The sequence below is a fragment of the Curcuma longa genome, chromosome 20, assembly GCF_044706935.1.
Source record: "Curcuma longa cultivar G26 ecotype Majalengka, Jawa Barat chromosome 20, ITB_CL_G26_1.1, whole genome shotgun sequence".
Classification (NCBI taxonomy): Eukaryota; Viridiplantae; Streptophyta; class Magnoliopsida; order Zingiberales; family Zingiberaceae; genus Curcuma; species Curcuma longa.
The window spans coordinates 3,352,290-3,372,314 of NC_133880.1; the positions used below are offsets into that span (position 1 = coordinate 3,352,290).

At 37.6% G+C, this 20,025-nt stretch overlaps 1 protein-coding gene and 1 pseudogene across 1 annotated transcript; one reads left to right on the forward strand and one right to left on the reverse strand.

Moving 5' to 3' along the window:
- Positions 1-248: 248 nt before the first annotated feature.
- Positions 249-4,588, reverse strand: LOC141814041 (OVARIAN TUMOR DOMAIN-containing deubiquitinating enzyme 1). Its single transcript, XM_074702041.1, has 8 exons — positions 4,260-4,588; positions 3,035-3,100; positions 2,864-2,947; positions 2,655-2,777; positions 1,024-1,076; positions 866-915; positions 688-788; positions 249-580 (listed from the first exon to the last, which is right to left on the reverse strand). Exons 1-8 carry the CDS (start codon positions 4,563-4,565, stop codon positions 323-325), a joined length of 1,041 nt encoding a protein of 346 aa, XP_074558142.1. The 5' UTR covers positions 4,566-4,588; the 3' UTR covers positions 249-322.
- A 1,977-nt stretch (positions 4,589-6,565) lies between these two features.
- Positions 6,566-17,433, forward strand: LOC141813961 (chitin elicitor receptor kinase 1-like; annotated as a pseudogene).
- Positions 17,434-20,025: the final 2,592 nt, after the last annotated feature.

Consider the following 20,025-nt stretch of genomic DNA (forward strand, 5'->3'; position numbering starts at 1 on the left):
AAACTATTGTTTTAGATCTGCCTTACTCTCGATCAATTGCCTAATAGATTGTACCGGCTAATTTAGTCCGGGTTTAAAAACGGCGACAAGAACTGTTATTGAAAACCCTAAAGCACTGCAAACCAAAACCCTACGGCACAAAAGCCTTGCTACGAAAACACAAGGTGCATTACGAAGCACAATGGATGACAAATCACAATTACGAGCAACTAGTGCCGAACTATAGAAAGGTGGTGAGTGCAAGTCAATGATCAGGAAGTCGAATAACAATTTTCAGTTAAACTCACACACCGACTCTGCAAAGAAAGAACCCGACTTGAATTTAATTAGGGTACAGAATATCGTAGTGACCTGGCCGATACAGCAAGGTCACTGGTTTTGTCGGGTGATCAGACGCAGACGATGACGACGATGATGACGAAGGGATGAAGTCGTGATGGTTTATGGTTGGAGAACTCGAATCGCATGAGCTTCGATCAAGGTAGACAACGCGAATAGGCACGCCTAAGGCATCAGATAGAGCTATAATGTGCACATGGTCACTTTCCTCCCCCATCGGCTCCACAGAAGCTTTGACGAACTGTAAACGATAAAACCCATAAATGAAATCCATAACAAATATTATGAAGATCCATAACAAATAAACCCATTTAGGAAATACATCTATGATCAGAAATCAGAACCAACCTGATTGACACTCATATTGGACAACCCAGCAACAAATGGCTCAAAGAATTCTGCCCGTCTGCGTATTTCACCGGCAGTTACAAATCTAAAGAACATAACGACTGAACAGGAAATAACATTAGACGAAATTATACTGTAAAGGATAAGGTTGAATTAAACAGGATGAAGTTTATCTTACCATAATCTGAGATTGATTGATCACGGCTCCTCTTTAGAAGCTCTTCATGACTTAATATGCAAGACAAGCATGTTAGTTGCGCTGATATACAGTATGCTCAATGGTTAACATGATAAGATATTGTTAGTTGGTGGCAAATACATAACAAGTTGTTATACCTTATGGAGGTTTCACTTCCTTGCAGAACACTTTCTAGCTGCTCAATGAATATCTGATACAGTATCAGAATAGCTTCAGGATAAAGAGTATTTTTCTTCTAGGCTATGTTATCAAGCCCAGATGGTTATATCATCGAGCCCAGCAAAGGCTTAATTTGTGTTCATTAAAGGTACTCAAACAAGCTAAGTAAACATGATAAAGGCCACGGATGAATGCATTGAAAGCAATCATCACACATAAATAAGCTAGTAGCTAAAGTAAGCAGTCAGGAGAACAGATTCAGTTAGAATCATTGCCAATGAAGCTTAATTTCTTCTAGGTCTTGTATTAACATTGTGTTGATGATACTGAAAATCTAACACCATATCTAGTTCATCAAATGACAATAAAAGAATAGTTATTCTTGGTGAATGGAGAATAGTAGTAATGAAAATAGAAATAAGCCTGTTCTCATTCCTATTGTTGGTTCACTGGAACAAGTAAACAATATACTAGAGATGGATAACTTCAGAAAGATATTTTGGAAAATAACAAATCTGATAGGTCAGCTTAACTATCACTTTAGGTTAATGAGAGGAACAACTAAGCTGTATTAAAAATCAAAAATATTTTGTCAGTATTTTGAATACTGAGATTTCTCTTTGTGTTGAATATAGGGATAGTTTCCACCAGAAAGCTCAGATTAACAATTACTTAGGTTAATGTGAGGAATAAATAACTAAGTTGTACTAAAAATAAAAATTATTCTAGCATAATCCAAATCTATCCTTTATATTGAACATAAGAATAGCTATTTGATCAAAACCCATTTGGAATTGAATAGGTACTCCTATGAACCAAATATACCATAAGAAAGATGACACAGCCCATCAAAGAGCTGAGCTGCAAAGGACAGTCGATCAAATAGGGAAAAAAATCATCCAAGGATGAATAAAATAAATAAAAATATAAATTATTGTAGTTATCCTATTTCCATAATGCATTGTGATAGCTCTAAGCATATCCTTCGCTAGAATTCAAAGCGACAATAGAAAACTTCCAAAGAGTAATCCATATCATAAAGGTCTAACACTTTTGAATTATTTGGTCAATTGCAAATAGCATCTGCAGAAATAGACTATTTGCAACAGTTTTGTTGTCTTTAAATGGCCATCAAACTCCAAGCCCATTCACAGTTAAGCCAAATGCTACTAATGCTAGTTGCAAGTTTAAATGGATGTGTTTGCATTTGCAAAATCTACCTATAAGGGAGAAAAGGAAAATCCCTGAGTTAACAAAAGAAACAATTTGTGGTAGATCATAATTGTTCAAAATTACATAAAATGTACTGCCAACACATTTGCATCTGCAAGATCTATCTTTCAAAAGCCACATGGTTATTCATGATCCCTTGGTTAAAAAGATGGAAGACAGATGTTTAGTTGTTTACAACAAAATAAGGAGGTCTGAATGAGAAGACAAAGAATTCATGAAAGCACTCAGTCTTGAGATGTGCACCATTAGATCTGAGATGAAAAATGAGAATAATACTAGTAATCACCATTTGCTTTAGTGCAATTAGCTTATTAATCACATGCCTGGAGCAGGAAATTATATGTCACAAGCCAATATCAAAAGTAACAAAACTTACTGAGAAGAAGTCCTCAAAAGTAAAATCTGCATAACCAAGGAACTGTAATGTCTTCCTACACTGTTCAATATTTGAAAGAACGCGATCGACTTCAGCCTTGTCTTGTGTATCAAGGATATGCTCCTGGTTTTACATCTTAAATATATCACTGACTAATGCACAGAAATTAGGACACAGCAATTACAATGCCCATTGAACCATAAATTTACCAGGTAAGAATACATAAAACCTCGATAGAAGCAATTTCCATCTCCTCGTGTTCGTCGTATTGCAGCATATTGTTCGCCCAAGAGCTGCAAGTGAAATCATATATTCGGAAAAAGTTTGTGCAAAGAAAATACTTTAACACCAAAATTGTTAAATATCATCTCGACTTAAACCTTAATCTTTTCCTGAAGAATGGGACTACCAGATTGAAACTCAGCAGCCAATGAGGAAAGGGGTTCCTGTGAAATTAGAAAAAGATAAGCCACTTACAGGATGGTGAATGTAGTTGCGCAATACAAGAAAATTATGTTTATCACGTAGTGGTATTAATTTAATACTCTAGTCAATTTTGTGGGCTACACAAATTCATTAAAAAAAGTCAACGTTGACAACCTAACACACAACCCTCACCCTTTTCATCCGGGCTTGGGACTGGCATTGGCGGGTTTGTGGGCTACACAAATTAAAATTAAAAAAAAATCACGTGACTTTGACGGCATTCAAAATGCGAACCATGTTTCTGTTTTATGTACAATTTGGCATGATTTACTTAGGCAGAAAAATAGGAGGGAGATGGAGGTGAGGGAGAAGATCATATAATCATGGATCGCTTGTATAGAATTTTATGATATTTTTCCTCACTCTCTCCTCCCCCCCTGCTAGATAAGTAGTAGTTCATCCAAGTAAACCCCAGCCTTCTGATCTAAATGCCACGGCTAATTTTTCCAGGACTGAGATTTAGAAGATGTAGCATAATTGTAGGTATTCTAGAAAGTTACAGGAACCGACTAGCCATCTCCTCTTGGATATGGGTAAGAGATTAGGTGGAGAAGAATAGTAGTAGAAGGCCACACAATAGGGTCTGGATTGGATAAAAACTCTCAAGTCAACTTAGCAAGCTACCTAAGTGTTACAAATTTCTTCATGTTTCATTTTTCCTTGGAAATAAAAACCACAAAACCATTCTGTATTCAAAAGGCCCGGGTATAAAGATCCATAGCTAGGTTAAAAGGCCATAGTAGTGATATTGATTCAACTGCAAAGCTTTCCAGTATCATGTGGCACAGCTTAGAAGGGGAAAAAAAGTTCATTACTATAAATGCAGTTCTCAACTGCCCAGTTTATCGCAAGAAAGATATAGCAAAAATTTTACCTTTGTGGAAGTCAATTTCAAGTTAATAAGAAAGTAAGGAATTGCATTCCAGATGCTCTCCTAAAAAGAGAATTCCTTTCCCAAGAAAGGTAATGTTCTTTCCCATAATGTCAACAGATACACAACCATACTTTAAAAAGCTAAAATTATGAAATAAATAAGAAGAATGACATGATGTACAAATCCAAAGTCAAAAGTTGAAAGAAGCAAGCCGAGGTCAATATGGTCGAGAGAGGTCGATCTACCTTGTCACCGAGGTAAGGGATCTTGGCCGCCTCCACAGCGCGAATATCGGTGTACTGCTTCATGATGTCACCATCGTCGACGCACGAACAGGAGTATCCGTATTCGTCCTCGAAGAGGAAGCTTTCGCTAGGGTTAGGGTTGGAATTGAAGGTCGTATCGTCCGATGATTTGGGAATCTCCACCGTCGAGGGCGGCTCCGGCGTTGCCGAGTCAACTGCTTCGACGTCAACGCCGCTGCCGCTGCCGGGGTCGGCATCTTCGCCGGCCTTCCGCTTCCTCACGCTGGCCTCCGCCTCCGCCGCCATGTGCGACCTGTGCTTGTAACGCCTAATTGAACCCGTCCTGGTGGAAAAATAGTGTGTTTTATTTAAAAAAAAAATAAACGATAGTATTTATGATAGTAAAAGGAAATATGTACTGCAATCCGTGAACCGTATTAATTTTTTTTATTTTCTTTAATCTAAACATTCAATCCCATTCAATCTTAATTTTTTTAAAAAAATAAAAATAAAAATATCACTAAAAATACTCACAAATTATTTATAGACGAATATACTAAATAACATAATATATATATATATATATATATATATTTGATATTCTGCACGACCCGTGCTGCGCGACTCCGTGAGCGACACAGTCGATCCATCGCCGTTGCCGCGCAAGTCCGGCCAGGTCGGCTGTCGCGCACGCTGTCCGTCGCCCGCCGACTCATCGCCGTTGGGCGCGATCGACGACGCCGTTCGCCGGCGCGTCGGCCGATGTCGGATTCTGATCGGATTGTGGTCGGAATCCAACGTAATTTGGCTAGAACGCGGTCGGTAGTGGCACGCGTCGGTTTCCAGCCAAATCACGGTCGAAATCCAATCGCGATTTGGCTAGAATCCGACCGCGATTTGGTCGGAAACCGCGTGTGCCACTGTCGCCCGCGTTCTGACCAAATTACGTCGGATTCCCGCCACAATCCGATCAGAATATGACATCGACCCGATGCGTCGGCGAGCGGTGCGTCGATCACGCCTGTGTCGGTAGCCGGTGGTAGCCGAACGGCACGGCGAGGGCGGCCGACAACGGCGGGGGTTGGGGCGGAACATTGTACATTTCCCGCATTTGGATCCGCATTTGGTCAGATCTGGCGCACGATCGCGTGATGGACGGTGGATCGCGTGGCGCTCACGGGCGCGCATAAGGAAGTCACGCAGAATATCAAATCTAATATATATATAAAGTTTGATTATTTTAATTATGCTCCCAAGAACAATTGAGTTGATTACGATGAAGTAAAGTTGTAGAAGTCGAAGTCGAGATAATACTTTTCTCCATTATGACCAATTGCAGTTTCTCAATTTACTTCCTCGTAGATGATGAGGAAGCGGACTACGTGAGGTAGCGGATTCCATTTTTTTTACATAGAAAAAATTATCCTAATTACTCATTTATAGATAATCCATGGATACTTATTATCAAAATTATTTTTTATAATTCTTATTTCTTTTATGCAAGAATTGAAAATTAAATTTGCATAAAATCTATCTCTAAATTTTTAAATTTTTAATTTTAAATATCAACTTTAATTTTTTTTTAAATATTGAATCAATTTACGATATATATATATATATAAAAGTCAACGAAGAAGATTCTAACGTCTCAGAAATCATAAAAAAATATTAAATTTTTAAATATTTTTTAAAATATAAAAAATAAAAGTAACCTTTTATTATTTTTATTAAAAAATTATAAAAAATATTCTAATATATTTAAAAATTTTTAAAATTTTTTAATGTTATTCTAATTGCTAAGGTATAAAATAAAATAAATCCAAATTGATCCAAATTAATACACATTAAATAAACTCTTTAACAATTTAGTTAAAAAGATGTATATATATATATATTATTTATTTTTAGTCTAAAATTATTATATTATTTTAGCCCAATTTAGCAACCGCGTATTTTACGATTTTTGTTTTCAAAAAATACTTTACCTCCTCAGTTAGAATGAGAAGTATATTTTGAAAAGTAGATAGAACCCGACACTATACATTACTTGCTTACCCTTTTATAACTGGTGCTGGGGCATGGGGCCCTTGTGTCCGAGTTAATGTTGGTACTAATCTCCGCTTACCAGTCAAGGCAACTAACTTCGTTTGACCGCCGAACCAAAGGACGCGCCAGCGTGAGAAATCCGTTGCCGTGCTCCACCGGACCAAGCTAATGATTTCACCCTCTGTACGTGGCAGTTTCTCATTCGTCAGGTTTAAAATATTTCAACCGACGACTCCACTTCCGCTGACGACTTTCGTGCTTGCGTCTCACGCTCTCTTTCTCTCTGTCCACGGGAAGCAGCAGTGCAGCGTCGCCATGGAAGCTCGCTAGGGTTTCCGATCGGCCCTGTTGTCCTCCTCCAGGTCCATTCCTAGATGGCGCCTTTGCGCTCGCTAGGATTTCTCCTCGTCCTCGCCTTCGCCCCCTTCCTTCCCTCGTCGGAATCCGCCTGCCGGAGCGGCTGCAGCCTCGCCCTCGGGGCCTACTACGTAACCCCCAACGTCAACGCCAGCTACATCGCACTACTCTTCGGCATCTCCGACTTCAACGCTCTCGGACCTTACAACCCCAACGTCCGTGACCTCAACAGCATCCTGAGTGATAGCCGACTGCATGTCTTCTTCAGCTGCGACTGCATCAATGGCGAATTTCTAGGCCACAATTTCTCCTACCGCGTCATCTCGGGGGATACCTACACAACCATCGCCAGCAACGTGTACGGCAACCTGACCACGGTTGCTGCGCTCGCCCATTTCAACAGCTTTCCAGAGAATAACGTGCCGGCTGGGGTGGACCTCAATGTGATTGTCAATTGCTCTTGTGGAGATAGGGCGGTGTCGAGTGCCTACGGCCTGTTCGAGACTTACCCGATCCGCCAGGGGGAGAACCTGTCATCCATAGCCGCCGCTTACAATTTCACCTCGCAGGAGAGTTTGCTGCAGAGTTATAACCCTGGATCAAGTTTCACTTCCGGAACGGTGTTTATACCAACCATAGGTGAGCCCTTTTCATGTTGGGAGAAAATTGGATTCTGATTCAGTAACTTCGCTCGAGCAAGAAAGTGGATAAATTTTTATCAATTTTTTTTAAAAAATGTTTGCCTAGTTGACTTTATCACTTACCCTGCATCCTACGACTTCACTGCACGATATTACTGCATCATTTACAGTCTGAGAGTTTTATTTATGTGATGGAATAAAATCCATGTTTGGTTAGCGTGCTCTGAGATTTGAAAAGATTATAAATCTCATGAGGTGGCGGTATTAAAGAACCTATATCAGAGATGCTATCATGATTATGGTTTTGCTGTGATTAAGGTATCAATTTAATGGTGTTGGAAACTAAACTAAGTATCTCTGCAATATACCTATTTCTTGGATTTACCAAACTTGTTTTATGAATAATAGGGTATTCCTCCTAAGAAGAAAAGCTTTTCTAAGAATCTTTGATTATATTTCCTAATTTATAGTGAATGAGGCCTAAGATTTTAGGTCCTCTATAGTTTCATAGGAGTTGATGAGATTTAGTAAGTTCAGTGTTTGAGTACATATCCCTGGTAATAGTGACAATAATAACGGAATCCAGATTATGTATGCGGATTGTCAATCTGCTAAACCTCAACAAGGAACTGACTCAATTAGTGGAAACTTCATGACTGCTCGAGTGGCATTACTTGATGGGATTGTGTGTCTTTAGTACCACTATGTGGAGTTGAAGACTGCTTTAACATCACTTATGAGATCCTACTGCCTCAAATCACATACCTATAAGTCCAAATTTAGCATATCTATGTTGCAGAATAATCTTCACCACAAGGCCACAGTGTAATTTTGTAACCCTTGGTAGAACAGCACATTCCTATAAAAAGAGAACAAAAGCAAATTAATATGGTTCAGTGTTAGCCTACATTATGAAGTCCATGAATCTAAGTCTATATAACATGAGAGCAATAATATTAGAAAAATAGGCAAAATACTTCATTAAGGTGCCTCTTAGGATGAAGAAGGTGAAAAACCTTAATTCTAGTGTTCCTCATACATACAAAAGCTCTCTATGGGAAGAAAGTATATTTTTCTCTAGAAGCCTCTTGGTTTTCCATAATCTTTATATGCTCTTTAAAGCATCTCCTAGGATCCATAATTCTCTTAGATAAAAAATTCACAACCCTCATGTGCATATTCATCACAACCTCAAAAACATGCTAAAAGCCACAAGGGTATATGTTGAAATCTGCATCTCCTTAGTATGACAAACACACAGGAACAAAACAAGAGAAATTTAAGATGGGTAGAATTCAACACTATAATTTATGAACAATAATACAAGAAAAATTAGAGAAAACAATGCCACCTCATACAACCTATATAATGTCCCTCTTGGTCAACCCTAGACTTCTCTCCGTCATTGGTTGAGAAAAGTGGAAAACCTCACTTCAAGTGCTCTTTGGACAACCACAAAGCTCTCCACAAGGAGAACATTTCTTTTTCTACAGGTATTTTTGTTTCTCACAGCCACTATATGCTCTCAAATGTGCCTCTTAAGCTCCAAAGTCTAGGGTGCTCTGGCAGTAAGACAATTCACAGCCTATTGAGCACATCTGCCAAACATAGGGTTTTCAGTGCACTGGGATATAGCTTATTGGACCCTGCTGGAAATTGGGCTGTTGGAGCAGCTCATCTCAAACCATACCACTGACTTTAATGAACTGTGTAACTGTGTTTCATTTTGTACATCTGCTTTTCCAGAGTAGCAGGCTCTTATCATTCTTTGTTTTTTTTCATTTCATTATACTGACTATAATATTTGTTACTTGATTTTGCAGACCCAACTGGAAGCTATCGCCCTCTTTCCTCAAGGTAAATAGTGATGTTCACCAGTAGTAACTTTCAATGTTGTAAATGTAATCTAATACAAATTTTGCACTACTTTGCTATTCAGTGCAGGTTATAGGTCTTCTTAGCTGTTCTACCTTAAAGATTTTTTATCTTTATAGCAGAAGGGTATAAATCTGTCATGGAAAAGTAAATCTCCTTGGATTACTAACTCATGTGGAGGTTATTGTTGCTGTTGTGAAAATCGACAGGAATTTCTGGGGGTGCTATTGCTGGGATTATTGTAGCTGTAATTGTTGCATTACTATTGGGAATTTGTTTATACATATATCATCAAAGGAGAAAGAAGACAAAGAAAGCCTCGTTCCTGTCACCAGCAGAAGGTATCTTATGCTACACGCCCGCCATAATTTTATATTGAGACTACATTAGAATTGGAAATTGAGAGTTTTTGGTGTTTTCTACTTTCTTGAACTCATTCATTTTTTTATGGCAGAACAATGATTTTTTTAAAAAAATAGAAAATAAAGGAATGTTTGTTTCACCTTACGCTTACTATGATAACTGAAAAAATCAATTCTTGGTTAATGCATAATATGGCATCATAGAGTGTGCTGCCTGAAAGGCTGTTGCCATGTGTCACTCTTTGGGGACTTGAATGCAAACAAAATAGGAAATGGATGCGGTTAGGTATGGAATGCCCAATCGTGACAAGATGTCTACCCTATATGTTATATGTACTGAGACATCTATGGCACATTATTGATACATAAATTAGGGACTGCATACAAAGGAGTATTTATTGGTACCTCTGGGCCTCTTGTCAAGATCCCAAATCTACATACCACAGTTGGATAATGATTAGACAGAGATGCAGCTAATGCAATCATCGAACTCTCTTTACAAACAATAATATGTTGCAGAAGTCTGAAAGGGTTTTGACATAATTCATCTTGTTCTGAACTTCTGATCAAATATAAGGATTCTCCTTATAAAAGGCAGTGATGAAGTTTCAAACAGAAGTAGCAGAGATTTGTACTGATGAGCATTTTATTGTAAAAACATAGGAAGAAAAGGAATTAGTGATGAAAATAATTTAGCAAGAATAGCTGAAACAATAGCTCAAGTACATACTATTTTTTCTTTGCTAAGACCACCAATCAGATGCCATCACTTTAGGGCTAGTCTCCTACATTGAGGGGAAATAGCTTGGGAAAGAAAGTAGGTATTACAAAAAGTTTGCCGAAATGAATAGAGAAAATTTTCCCTAATTTGTGATTCCTTGCAAGTAAAGAAAGATGGCATGAAAGTTTAGATTCACAAAATCTATTGTTTAAAAGTGTAAAAAATTAATTTATTATCATATTTAAAAAATGTTTTTGGTAAGATTTTGACTCTGGTCAAAGCGTGCATAGTATCTCTTTTGCTTGATTTGGGCAGAAGCCATATGTGCATGTGCTGCACATACATTTCCCAGCACATTGCTTCCATTCTGCCAATTTTTCCCTAAGAAATGGTGGGGAATAAGCATTTCCTTTTGCTGATCCTTCCTCTATAAGAAATTGGCCATAAAAGATAAAATCAGTGTTAACTTACCAGAACTAATCAATGTATTTTCCATTTCCATTTAATGGTGATAAAAAATTAGTAAGGTTAAAACTAGTGTTAGCATTCATAGTTAAGTTTATACTTCAGCCATTATTATAATTAAATATTGTAATCTTAATGGAAGGGCTATGGCTTATTTGAATCAGTATGAGTTCGGTCAGCTTGCCTCAATTGGAATCTTTCTGTCAAATGAATATGGGTGAGATTAGTTTATGTTTGGATTGTGAATGATCACATTTGAATATCCTGAAAGGAACTCAGGTCTCTAGATTTTGGATTATCCACCTTGGAAAAACTTTCTAAACTCCTTTGCAATGAAGACCATTAATTCATTATTTCTATGTTTGCTTCAGAATGTATGGTCATAATACTTTGTTGGTCGCTAACACACCCTTTTTCTTTTTGAAGCTGAAGCTTCAATATACAGTGCAGGAGTTACATCCCGTGTGGATAGTTCCCCATTTGCCGGCATTACTGTTGACAGATCTGTGGAATTCCCTTATGACGAGCTTGCTATTGCTACCAATGATTTTGGCCTGACAAATAAAATTGGAGGGGGTGGCTTTGGAATTGTTTATTATGCGGAGCTTAGAGGAGAGGTTAGCTGCATGATGCAATTACAATACCATTGAATTTGAACTGCTTTTATCAATGGATCCCCTAGGTTGTGGGGCGACACCCACCAACCAAACCAAGTCAGATTATTTTATTTATACCACTTTATTTGGTTTTTTTTTCCTATAACACAGCTACTAGATTCTCTAATGATCATGATAACAAATGCTGGAGGGTGCAGGTACCTATAGCAAAACTGTTCCTGTATTGAGAGATGATTATGAGCCTTGAGTATTATGCTCAGGTTTCGTCTAGCTCTTCTTTGGGTCATGTGGTCCTGTAGGATGTACCAGTTGCCCCATGTTCTCATAGAAAGGACCAGAAAGGGGCTAATGTGTTTGGGAAGAATATGCCAAGAGGAGGTGTTGGGTTATAATGTCTTTTCTCTGTTCAGATTCAATGAAAAGAGTAGCTATTAGTCACTCTATCTATTTTTTTTAGAAAAAAAATGATAACAAAGCTTTGAGAGATCAACTTTTACTATTTAGAGTAGTTCATTAACTACTATATATATGTTTCACTATACTATCAATAATTGGACTACTGGACCAACCTCCATTTAACTTGCAAGATTAGAGATGTACTTTTTAGTTGTGAGTAGAAACATCTTGAGGTGGGAATTAGAGATTTCTCAGACTGCTTTTACATAATGGCACTGACTGATTGTCTGATATTCTCCTCCATGGAAAGCTTTGTGTAATAATGCCTATAGCTTAGGAAATTGAGTATGTTCCAGTACTCAGTTAAGGAGTTTTGAAGGGAAAAGCCTACCAGTTGAGTATGGGCATTGGATTATTAAGAGTGCAACTCGGTATCCAATAAGTTTTTATCTTAAGATCACTTCTCTATAAGTGCACCTAAAGAATGTTCACTTTTCTTTTCCTCTACTCAATTTATCTTGTTCTTCCTTCTCTCCTAATCTTTGATCTTCCTTCTGCAGAAAGCTGCAATCAAGAAAATGGACATGCAGGCAACTAATGAATTTCTTGCTGAACTGAAAGTCTTAACAAATGTCCATCACTTGAATTTGGTAAGTTTTAATTTATTCTATACAGCATGAGTTGACAGGATTACACATTTTGCTGGGCCTTTTTCGTCTTCCATTTTCTAGTTCAAGAGTTATCTTTTTCACTTGGGGATCCTGATTGTTGCCAAATCTTGCGGAAGTATTTTGATATAAATCAATTTCTGAAATTGGCTTTTATTTTATTCCAATGGTTGGATAAAATTGATATAGCTAACCCTAAATAGTTAGGACTCGAGAGTGGTTGTCGCATGCTATAACAACAGTTGGAAACCTTAGTGGTTGTCGGTTGTCATACTTATATCCAAGGTTTAAAATATCGAGTTGTGTCGAGGTTTCGGTCCCAAACCGGAACGATACAATTTCGGTACTGTATCGTGTCGTGTCGTGTCGTGATATAATTTCGATATTTTTAAAATATAAAATATATTAACTAAAAATAAAATTTTGATCTAAAAAAAAAAAAAAAATATTTAAAAATAAAAATAAAATATTTAAGAGGTTTTAAAAAATATTTAAAAATAAAAAATAAAATATTTTTAACAAAAAATAGGATAATTTAAGATGTTTTAATTAAATCTATTTAAATTATCCCAACTATAACTAGGAGTTGATTATTAAAATCACTGTTTAAAATCTAAGTTTTAAAAAATTCCGTGCACGACCGTGACGGGGCATGTGTGGGCCACACACCTGGGGCACACGCGGGCCACGCACTGGGGCCCGCGCGACACCTTCGGAGGCGTTATTGGACTCGGCCAACGCCTCATCCCGGTCGGAATGCTGTGTCGGTGCCGGTGCTGGTCTGGTCTGCTGGTAGAACAAAAAATTTTATCGGTTTCGAGCGAAACGGTTCAAGATTTCAATCCCTACTTATACCTCATCAAAGCAATTGGTTCTAGCTTCATGACCTTATTAAAATTTCTGGATACATCTGAATCCAATCATATATGAATCCTATTGATTGGTCTGTATGACTAGATTAACCATGTTTCAAAAGTATTTTTACTCAACTACACTTTTCTTATGTTTTTAAATGTTGGAATGTGTTTGTTTTCCTGTTTTTACCAACCTGACCTATCATATTGAATATGAGAACATTCACCTTATATAGTTTCTCCAGTTATACAGTCAACTCTTCAGCAAGTTTTTTTCCTCACCAAGGATTATCTATATGTTTAAAATTTTTGTTTTTTTTGACAAAAAAGTTTCTACCACCCAACCCATGATACTTCCTGTCAACATAGTTGAAATAGTTAAGTTACTTGTTATTTATATTCTATTTTATCTAGCATGTTGCTAGGAGTAGCACAGATGATAGACGCATGACATTTTTGATGTATCAGTCAGAGGTTGAATCTCACAAAAATTGATGACTTAAAATTTATCCCACCATATGCCTCCTGCCTGTGTATCTGAATTTACCTCCCTCCATACCAGTGGGGCCAACTTTACGGGGGCCGCTAAGGTGGCGGATCTATTTTTTTTTCTTAGATAACCTCATTGACTTAAGTAGAATTTGAAATGCTCCTTTTCTAATTAACGGCTTATGGTTCACTCTTATCTTTTGAATTTTTTTTTAAAAAGAAAAAAGGTGAATTTGGAATGCCCCCACCTTGTATCGTTATTTTTAAATCATGGTAAGCTAAAGACTTGTGCACATGGTTTGCCAAAGTAAATTGACAAGGAACTTACTAAGTACCTTAGTTTGGTTCGTGGATTGGAATAGACTCAAAATAACAATTCTTATGTTAGTAATAGGAATCTTATGTAGAGTATATAAGGGATTGTTTTCACAATAATAAATTCTCCACCTGAAATATTTTGTTTGACTCGCGCAGCTAGCATGATCTAAGCTAGTTAGGTGCCCTCTTGGCTGATTGACTCATCTAACCTAAGAGGTCTGCTCAACATGAGTGCCCCCATTAATCGATTTGGCATGACCAATCTGCCTAGCCCTACTAGACCATTGCCATGCCCAACATTATTGGTGTGCTCGACCAAACCGGTTTAGCTAGCATGCTCAACCCACTAGGCTTGTTTAGCTCATCTGACTCTGTTAGTCCATCTTATGCCTTAGCATGCCTGATCACTTTTTTTCGTTGTGCTGGTCCATATTCATAATAGATATTTTTGGAAGGGTTAAATTGAATAAAAATATGTATTAGTTGAATGAAATAGAGGAGGAATAATTGTTTTTAAGAATCATAATTCGATGAGATTTAGTATTTTAAGTTTATTTTTGCAATCAAATATTTGAATGTTAATCCTGTGGGAATTCACAGGGAATCATTCAGTCGAACACATCATTATTTTCCCAAAAGCATATATTTTGGAATTTGATCCCACGTTAGTCTAAGATTGCATACCATTACTTTATCAGTTATAAATTTTTTATATTTAGGATCAAGGTTTAAACTTTCGAACTGTGCTAAAATTTCGGTTTATGACCGAAATGATACGATTTTGATACTATATTGTGAGGTGCCAGAATAGTTTTGATATTTTTTAAATATAAAATATATTAATTAAAAATATTTTATTAACATTTGATTACTATAGATGTTTATTTTTAGTTAGATTTGATAATATCTCATGAAATATTTGATCTTTTTTTTGAGTAAAAGTTGATTTAGTGTTAATGAAGTTCACCAAGTAAATATAACATAATTAAGTAGATTTAAACTGGATTTAGTTTAGATTTATTTTGATCAATTTAAAATTAAATTAAATATATATATATATAATAATTTAATTCATTAATAATAGTATATTTTATAAGATTAGAAATTATATTATATGTTTTTATCTTTTCTAATAACTTGTATTCTAGCTTCTTTTTTTTACTATTTACCTTATGGAAGCATGAAAGAAAAAAATTAACCTTAGATGAATGGGAAAAAAATTATATATTTTTTAAAAATTAAAAAAAAGAAAGAAAAAAATATGAAAAAGGTAATATTTTATTTTATTTATAAAAAAAAAACTGGCCGTCACGACCCCGCAACCCGCCGCAAGGTCGCAGTGGACCTCATGGCTCCATGCCTGACGATGCTATACCGGTCAGCAAACGGAATGATAAATTTCGCCTATGTTGACCTGCACGGGTCGACATTTAAAACCATATTTAGGACTGTTAAGTGGATAGAATACTTCTCAGTTTTATAAACTAAATCCTTCACCATAATTTGACTTTTTAGAATATGTTGTCATGTTATGCAGGTGCGTTTGATTGGATACTGTACTGAGGTTTCCTTGTTCCTTGTTTACGAGTTCATTGAAAATGGTAACTTAAGTGAGCATTTGCGTGGGCTAGGTAAAGAGTCTACTCAAAGCACGAAACCTACCTTGAATTGATTAATTTGAGTTTTTTTCCTTGATGAAATACCTTCATGCCATATGTTTATATATTTTCATGTAGGTAGAGAGCCTTTGCCATGGCTTACAAGGGTACAAATTGCCCTTGATTCAGCCAGGGGTCTGGAGTATATCCATGAGCATACAGTTCCAGTGTATATACATCGTGATATTAAATCACCTAATATTTTGATAAACAAGAACTTCCGAGCAAAGGTAGCCTTGTTGAATTGGAAGATAAATGCTCCCATCGAATGCTGATAATTCATGTATTTTGAAGGTTGCAGATTTTGGTTTAGCAAAACTTACTGAAGTAGGTGCATCTTTGCAAACAAGGCTTGTTGGTACATTTGGTTATATGCCTCCAGAGTAAGAAGCATGGAAGCCTTTCTCTACTTTGAGATACATATTCCTTTTCACTATTTTCATCTCTAGGAATGAATGACACAGTCTGGTTTCTGTTTTTTATTATCAATTTGACCGCATATTCGTGTATGTAATGTAGAAATAAACAATTTGCAATGGCTGGTTTATCTTGCAGATATGCACAGTATGGTGAAGTTTCTCCAAAGGTGGATGTCTATGCATTTGGAGTTGTTCTTTATGAACTTATTTCAGCCAAAGATGCAATTGTGAAAACTGATAGCTCGGCTACAGAATCAAGGGGATTGGTTGCTCTGGTTGTATTCCACTTCCCTAAGCATTTTATCCATAACATCCATATTTTGATCATTAGGAAGTTTTAAGAAAAAAACATTTTATTTACATTACATCAAAATACTGCAGTTCGATGAAGCCCTTGGCAAACCTGATCCAAAGGAAGAACTGAAAAAGCTTGTTGATCCGAGGCTTGGTGAGGACTATCCACTTGACTCCGTTCTCGCGGTGAGAAACTAGCTACTCAAATAGGATAATATGATGAAACCTTCCTTCACCGAGCAACTGAAATGCTTAAATAGTAGCCAAGTTAAATGGAACCATAGTGCCTAAATAAATATAACTATGACACCTGCTTACAAGAAGGTACAAACAGATACCTTTAAGATTAATGCAAATGATATAAACATAAATTGCTGTTGTCAGGGATCAAACCCAAGTCTCCTGCTTGAATATAGGCTTACCACCATACTACAACTTAGGTGACACCTACTTGTTAGTAATACAAATAGAATAATAAATTAGAATGCCTTAACATTAGCACAAGGAAATTTATCCACTTGGTATTTTAAGCCTCCCTTCACGGTGAAGGGGTTTGATGTAAGCTTTATCTCTTAAAACAGTAGGTTCATTTATGGTCTCTTCATTTACTCTAGATGGCCTGGCTCGCAAAGTGTTGCACTCAAGAAAATCCCCAGCAGAGGCCAAGTATGAGACAAATAGTAGTATCGTTGATGACACTATCTTCGGCGACCGAAGACTGGGACATGGGCACCTTTGCGAACCAATCGCTAGTCAACCTGATGTCTGGAAGATAGGATGCCATCTATTTCTTTTCCTTGGGTGAGTGTTCTTCATCCTCCACTCTTTAAGTCATCATTTTTAATTGTCATTTGTAGTCGTCAACAATAAATCGCTCTGTATAATATTATTATTCATCAGTTGGTCACTAATAAACGTAGTAATGTGAAGGAGCTAATATTGATGTATAAATTTGGTTTTCAACTAGTTTTTTGAGATCCAATACAGTTGAGTAAAAAATACCAAGTTTCCTCTTCACTGATTCAATGCTCTTCAAGAAATTTGTTACGTATAGCGGTTGTCTATTTGAGACATTAATGATCGCATGCATTGTATATGGCATCATTACCGAGCCGCATCTGTTGGAACTATTTAGGACATGAGGCACTTGGAGATAATACTAATAGGCATGTCTCCACTAGAATAATTGAAGTTTCATTCTGAAATGCCATATTTTTGTTTTTTTTACTTTCCTGTCATAAAGATTTTCTTATCCTTTGTTTAGATGGTTGATTCTTGCTAAAAATATAAATGGTATTATTCAAAACGTTGAAAACACAATATTGTCTTCTGGCACTTGAATACTATGCATCCTTTGACTCACTGACCATGTTAAAAAACAGACCAGAATATTCAGAAATAACACATTCAGTAATTTGGAGGGGCTTAAGCAATATTTTCTTTATTATGTGGCATTTAATTTTTGTACTGATTGCTTGTATCAGACCCTCTGATGACTCGCAGGGGAAAATGGTCAGTAACATCTTTAGGTGGTAGGTTAGCATAAATTAGAGATAGTCGAGTAACACACTGTGAGCACTTCAGCTTTAACAGCTGAGTTTGAAGCTGGCACATCATTGGTGCTTGGAGAGGCAGTAGCACCGTTGGCCTTTCTTCCACTGCAAGAACATATAGGAGAGGCACTGAATCAAGTTATCCACCAGAGAGGTCAAACAATAAAGGTGTCCTTTCACAAGTACCTGTTTGGACGGTCATTGATGCCTGACATCTTTCGATGGGCTCTGGTATCCGTGAGGGCTTTCGAGCTTGGTGAGAGCAAGGCATCCATCTGGAGACAATGAATGTTGCTTTAGAACAAGTTAGATAATGACATTAAATTATGAAGGCTAGATTTTGATCTAAACCTTCTCGAGTCCAATATGATTCAAATAAAGACAATTATGAAAAGCTGGATTTAAATTATTTATTCTTCGATGGACACTAGATCACAAGGTTAAACAAGAAACTGAAGGTTAAAAATGATGAAATTGGCATATGAAGATTGCAGAAAACTGCACACCTTGGACGATCACAGAGGCAAAACATAAACATTATGACCAGCAGAGACTTGGAGATATCCTAGGTGGTCCTAGAATTTGACCTGTACTACATGCTTGGAATGAGCAAATACAATGCCATAGAATAAAAACTATCTGAACTATTTTTGCCTTCCGTGCCTTTGTTGCTACTACGACTCACACCAGCATGTCCAGTTCAACCAAAAGGGCTTCACTGAAGGAATAAATTCCTCACAATAGCAATCACAACTACGATGAGAAACCTGAGTCAAATAATCAGCTCACAATAGTAGAGACAGAAAAAGGTGTAGGAGGAAACTACTGAAAATTGGGGATTCTTGAACACATCTTGTAATGCTTGAATTGACAGCCAATAGCACAAGATGCACTATATAAGTAAATTGAAAGAACACCTGCTAAGAAGACACAAGTAGACAATGTTTTCTTGTAGCTCTTTCACCTAGCCAACAACAACAACAACAAGACATGAGTTCCAACTATCTGGGGTTGACTATATGGAACCATATGTGCAGGAAGAGAACAATCTAAAACCAGTGTCCAGTTATTCAGTCAAGATAACATATAGCAGAAAGTAAGGAATGCCTTTTATACCTCAAGCCTCTTCTCCCAATCTGAACCATATAAACCACTTAATATGTAGCCTGCCTTCATCTGCAACACTGCAAGTAGAAACAAAGATTCAGCTCCACAAACACAGAACAAAACAGTAAGGTATGCTTTCGTCAAGAGTCAGCTTACTCTGCATAACAAATCTGCAAATCACATCGCATATGCCAATCAATTGGACGGCAAATGCAGGCAAACCTTGCACGCATCAGCGACACGAGCTTCCATGGCGCCGCCGTCATCCGCGAGCGACGCAATCGAGGGCTTCACGTCCTCCATGTCCCAAGCAGCACTTATCAACTCAAATATTTATCCTCGGAGACCCTAGCCGACCAACCATCCAAGCTTTCAAAAACTCGCCGAAGGGTAGATCTAATCGAAGAAGGCGCTTCTCTTCTCTCCTGTACTTTCCGACCGAGAGCTGCAGGAGATCGCCGGAATCGACGGGATCAAGCTGGAGGCGGAGTCGAAGGCGATGAATCGAGGCCGGAATCGACGGACGTAGGGTTTCGGGATCGATGCCGCACAAGCAAACCCTGCTCTCTTCTCTTCTCTTCTCCCGCTGCCTTTTATAACAGCGGTGGTTCTCCCTCCGTTTTTGCGCGGGAAAACGGATGTTTGTATGATGTGAAGGTGTCATACATGGCATCGCCGACCATACATACATGAAGCAGCCAATGGTCGCGTGACGCGTGGATAGGAGCCCCAGTAAATAGACCGGACCGTGGACTCTTCCGGTCCGGTCTAAGACGTCGGTCAGCGGTTGAGAGGAAGGCCCAAAAGAAACGGCAGACTTGTCGCCTTGCACGAACGCTTTCTGACAACCCTACCTACTCGAAAGTGACGGACTATAAATAGCGATCAAGGTTTTCTCCGCCCGCCACAAACCAAACCCCAACGTT

Excerpts from the sequence above, each read along its gene's own strand:
- LOC141814041 (XM_074702041.1), bottom strand. The coding sequence starts at position 4,565 with ATGGCGGCGGAGGCGGAGGCCAGCGTGAGGAAGCGGAAGGCCGGCGAA. Across the intron at positions 2,778-2,863 it reads GTTTTATGTATTCTTACCTG|GAGCATATCCTTGATACACA; the intron begins GTAAATTTATGG and ends ATGTAAAACCAG. Across the intron at positions 581-687 it reads CCAATATGAGTGTCAATCAG|TTCGTCAAAGCTTCTGTGGA; the intron begins GTTGGTTCTGAT and ends TATCGTTTACAG.